This window comes from Triticum aestivum, unplaced genomic scaffold, assembly GCF_018294505.1.
Source record: "Triticum aestivum cultivar Chinese Spring unplaced genomic scaffold, IWGSC CS RefSeq v2.1 scaffold66533, whole genome shotgun sequence".
Taxonomy (NCBI): domain Eukaryota; kingdom Viridiplantae; phylum Streptophyta; class Magnoliopsida; order Poales; family Poaceae; genus Triticum; species Triticum aestivum.
Genome location: NW_025227792.1, coordinates 38,658 through 43,983, shown reverse-complemented (window position 1 = coordinate 43,983; position 5,326 = coordinate 38,658). Strand labels below are relative to the sequence as shown.

Here is a 5,326-nt window from a genome sequence, read left to right as displayed (position 1 = left end):
TTCCATGTTTGCATAATGACGCTTGCTTCTAAGAACTTGCAAGACATCCCCAAGATGTATGACATGATCTTCAAGAGATTGACTAAACACAAGTATATCATCAAAGTACACCATAAACACATATGCCAATATATTTGTGAAAAACATAATGCATCACACGTATAAAAGTGCTAGGCGCTTTGGATAAGCCCATAGGCATGACTAACCATTCATACAAGCCAAATTTGGTTTTGAAAGCCGTTTTCCATTCATCACCCTCTTGAATGCGAATTTGATAGTAGCCACATTTAAGATCAATTTTTGAGAAAATGGTGGCTCCACTAAGTTCAGCCAGCATATCATCAAGGCATGGAATGGGGTGTCTATAACGAACGGTGGTAGCATTTATGGGACGGCAACCGGAACACATGCAATAACTACCATCTTTCTTAGGCACAAGAATAACCGGAGCAGCACATGGACTTAAGCTCTCGCGTACATACCCATTCTACTTGAGACGTTGGACTTGCCGTCGAATCTCTTTTGTCTCGTCGGGTTGACGCGGTATGGTGCCTTGTTCGGTAAAGGTGCGCCGGGAATGAGGTCAATGCGGTGTTCAATTCCGTAAGGTGGAGGGAGTCCGGGAGGTAGCTCATCTGGAAACACATCCTTGAATTCCTGCAACAAACGAGACAACACCAAAGGTAGATCCCGTGAAGTATTAGTCCTCACCGCTTCGTCTTTGCACACAAGTACAAAGTGAAGGACACTCGATGGGCTCTCACTCACATCCCACATGTCTCTTTTGGTGGCTTAAAGCACTAAGTTTTTCTCGCCGCTCATTGTGTAGGCACTCAATTTTGATTTGTGGCGGTCACTCTCTTTTGGGTGCTTCACTCGCTCACTATTCTCTCCACGATGGGTAGATGCTTGCTTGTCGGCGATCACTTGACTTGGCGACATGGGTCGTAGCGCGTACTCCTTGCCCTTCAGCTTGAAGCTATAGCGATTGGTTCGCCCGTTATGGATGACGCCGCGGTCGAATTGCCAAGGTCCTCCTAAGAGGAGATGGCACATGGACATAGGAACCACATCACAAATTTGCAAGTGAAACCAAGTAGACCAATAGCAATATGTGGCACATGGAAACACACACACGGATAGATAAATGGGGTCATGCAACCAGAAATGAGCTCAAAATGTGGATACCACGGAAAATGCTCTTGTTGCACAACTCTAGGGAGACGCTAGCACGATTGCTCAATAGGCGGAGTGGCGAAAGATAAGTGGTTCTATCACAACCAAGAAAGTTTCTATGAGTGAGCGACCCTTGATAAACGCCGATTGATACGTGTCAATGTCAAAGAGTCAATCTCCTTTACTCCTCCCGACAACTCAAGATGAGAAAATCCCTTCATCTAGGCGGGCGCCCATGCCTACTCAGGGAGCAACTTCTACCACGGCTGACACATTATCTCCCACAAAGACCAACGACCCAAACGAGGAAGCCAAATTATGGATCCAGGAAGGCTGCATCAGAAGGAAGAGTAGGTGTTGCTATGCCGTTGGCTGGGACTGAGAGAGAGAGAGGGGAGCATAGCCCCTATGATCCCGGTAAAGAGTTCCAACTCAGCTCTTCTCAGGTTCTTTCATTCTCTTCCATTCTTATGTTTATATATTAAAGTGTAGTTTTCTTACTGAAATATAATAATATTAATCACGTAACCAGCTCTGCTTTCGCGGTCTCAAAAGGAGAAGCCCCGAACGCTTGCAGTTGCTTTTTTCTCTTTATTCCTTCTAAGCGAGCCTCTAAAGACTCTACTCCTACTTTAAACTTAGAGTCCGATTCTTCCAGTCTGTCTCAGTAACCCACTGTTGTCAGGTCATTATAGGAACTCTTCTCTTCTTTTTCATGAGAACTCTTCTCTATAGGAACTCTTCTCTTCTTTTTCAGGAGAAGACCAGATCTTCTGGAGTACCCAAGTTCTCAGTAACCCACTGTTGTCAGGTCATTATAGGAACTCTTCTCTTCTTTTTCATGAGATACTTCTCACTGCACATAATACCAACAAGTGCAGCCATCATGTACCTTTTCTGCCTTTGCCTCCTTTGAGATTGCCATAGCATCAGAATCAGTTTCGGACTCTTCACTATGGCTGCCACTTGTGCTCATCTACATAGACACAAAAGATAACAAAGTAATATGTGCATGTCATGATCAACACGAGCGATAACAAAATAACATTGTTCAACAAGTCTCGAGTGACATAAGGTAAAGGGAAATATAGTTCAACAAGTGTCAAGTGACATAACATAAAGGGAAATATTGTTCAACAAGTCTCAAGTGACATAACGTCAAGGGAAATATTGTTCAACAAGTCTCAAGCGACATAACATAAAGGGAAATATAGTTCAACAAAACTCAAGCGACATAACATAAAGGAAGGAAATAACACTTTCATGATCACATGTCTAAAGTGTGATCCTAACACCTATTTCGATAGTCTTCATATTGTTAAAGAAGCAACGATTTTCAAACTTAGCAAACAACTTGGTTGCTGTGAAGTACTCATCAGTTCCTTCATCTGCTCCACATGCCACAAGTTGTTCCATTATCTTTTCAATTTCAAAGGCAATACTATTTTGTTTGAGTTCATTGCGGCATCCTCACTAATCAAGTGGTCAACCATGCGATTGAATACCTTTGAACAAGATTCTTTTTATTGGAGCTTCCATCTATCTTCCCAGGCTCCTTCTTTGCCTTTTTGGCTTGGGTAGTTTGCACTTCTTCCTCCTTGGTTTCGTCATCTTCAACATTGTGCACTTCAGCATGCTCACAACCTGGCATCATAGAACTTTCTATAGTAACATTGATATTCTACATGATACTCACCTGCTCCAAATTTTCAGACCACATTTATGTAACTGCAAGAAGTCCTTGCTTTCTGACTGAATAAATCTTTGACACTTATCAAAAAAATAAAATCTAGTGCAATACTAGCTAAAACACAGTTTGATCTTACGAACATGACTTCGCCGGCTTTTTTCCACCTGTCATCATTAGTGTTAGCTTTAGTTTTGATTAGTATTTGTACAGAAACAATCGAAGGATTACGTATAGGAAATGTGAGCACTAACTTCTCATATTGGACTCTTCATGTCTCTCTCGTCAATGTCACCCGTAGGATCACCCAACTTATCAACACCTTCGTCATCGGACATGTTGATAGGAGATGCTCCTCCACTAGCAAAGGAGGCATGCCAGACTTCTCTCTTAAATGCCTTACCCTGAGTAAACAAAGGAGGACAAAAACAAAATTGAGATGGATTACACTGATAGTTCTTGGCCAAATTATCACATAGAAAGGCAGATGCAAACCTTGGGTGGAGCTAGAAAAAGGAGGCAGACGGGCTGTAACGCATCTCCACTCTTCAGTAAGACTAACTGCAACGGAAGTTGGATAGTCGAGCTACCTTGCCATTATTCTTCTGCCACCTGACTCAGGAGGCATTGTATACCATGGGGTCGAACCATTGCAGCTGGCAGGACAACATCTGGGAAGGTGCTGGAGACCCATGGAACACTCACCAGTCAGTGCAGCCTCTGACTGAAAGACTCGGAAAAGGTCTCGGAGGATCTGCGTTGCGCGTAGAGTTTAGAAGGCACCCAACTCAGTTTCTGGAGCAGCAGTCCAATAAAGTTGGGCTGGCCGGGACACCAGGACCGCGTGGTGCAAAGCCCTCACTCACGGGGGCGTGGTGTGATCGGATGATCTGGAGCGTTAAATGAGCGGATCGAATGGTTCAGAGCCTCAAAACACTGTGAGAGGATGTAGTTGGCTTAGTTCTTAATTTAATCCTTACCGAGATTTTGTAAGAGTTTGTTTAGGCTAAATTTTTTATAGGTACATTATTAAAAGTGAAACAGGAGTATCGATTTGGATGCATATGCATCTAGATAAAAATTCAAGTTCATATTTTGTACTCACGCATCACATAGTGCACATTAAGTAATGCTGCATTCTTCAATTTACTGATATTATTGGGCCGTTTAACATGTGCTGGGCTTTACAATGTGACAGATTGCACGTAGGGATGAAGAAATGGCTCCTTACATCCCAGAATCGAAAAGGAACTATGTATTTGGTGGGATTTCTAGTGTTGCTGCTAATGCATCAATAAAGGTTTGTTCCGAATCACTGCTTATTCTTCTTGTTATAAGCCTGTACTGTCAAAGCAGATTCGAGATATCCTACTTACGGTTGTTCAATTATGAAAGGCACTCGCACTAATGAAGTCCATCAACCTGTTGGGAGTTCAACAAATATGCAGAAACTCGATAGCACTAGAACAGGTAGGACTTTCATTTGCAGTGATAGTTTTTGATAGATCAAGTAGATGGCCGATTCCGTAGTCACATGTGTAAATTATTTCTCTCTATGCAGGCACTTGCAGCCATACCTTCCATTGATAGTGAGGCAGTCCAACAGAGATTAGATCGTGTTCGGACATTCTATGAGCTACTAAACCTGCCTTTCGAGGTACACTAGTAATAATACCACGTACCCATAGTCGTGTTTTTTCTTTTTTTGCGAATATAGTCGTGTTTTTTCTTTGAAGCTTATCACCCTATTCCTCAATGTGCAGTCTTTGCTTGGGTTCGTTGCTGAACAGGAATATATTTTTTCTGCAAAAGAGTAAGCGTGTCGAATATTTTTCATTTACATTGTCATTGTTTTTGGTTAACCATATTCAGTTTGATGTTATTTTGTTTGTGTAGATACTTGAGCATACTAAAGGTCAATGTACCTGGTAGAGAGATACCAATGGATGCTGAACGCCGTATCTCACAGATTTTGAGTCATTAAGTTGAATTGGGCAAGATGATTTTAGCCATAACTGGTGGCAGATGTCTCACTGTATCTTTCTCGGCTATCTTTGTAGCTGTAGTTAATTTTGTTATTTCTGTTTGGTTTTTTTCTTTTGATGTCTACAGTGTAGGTAATGTGTTATTTGTTGTCTCATTCACTGTAAATTTGTAGTGCTTTGACTGGAACGCTCATTCTTGATCGTTGTAAATGTGTAATCTTTTGGACGTAATTTTAATAAAATTCCCAGATTCATGTGTTCCGTTATTCAAATTGTTGCCGTCACATAGCACATGGTAAATAGTCACCACAAAAGGTGCCAATTGTGGCCACGAATTTAAGACCGAATGTGAGCCATGGGCTAGCAAATTGTGGCGAGCCATAGTTTCTAGTTTTAAAGAAAGACACTAAAAGGTACTCCCTCCATTAACAAATATAAGATATTTAGATATTTTAAATGGACTATATATTGACTGAAA

General features: G+C 41.6%; 1 protein-coding gene across 1 annotated transcript; it reads left to right on the top strand.

Annotated features, from left to right (window-relative positions):
* Nucleotides 1-4,061: 4,061 nt before the first annotated feature.
* Nucleotides 4,062-5,114, top strand: LOC123172843 (exocyst complex component SEC8; the record flags this gene model as incomplete). Its single annotated transcript, XM_044589745.1, is given in 5 exon segments — nt 4,062-4,163; nt 4,259-4,333; nt 4,425-4,520; nt 4,627-4,676; nt 4,760-5,114. Coding segments are annotated over 5 exon segments (411 nt in total), but the record flags the coding sequence as incomplete, so codon positions are not given.
* Between the last annotated feature and the right edge of the window lie 212 nt (nt 5,115-5,326).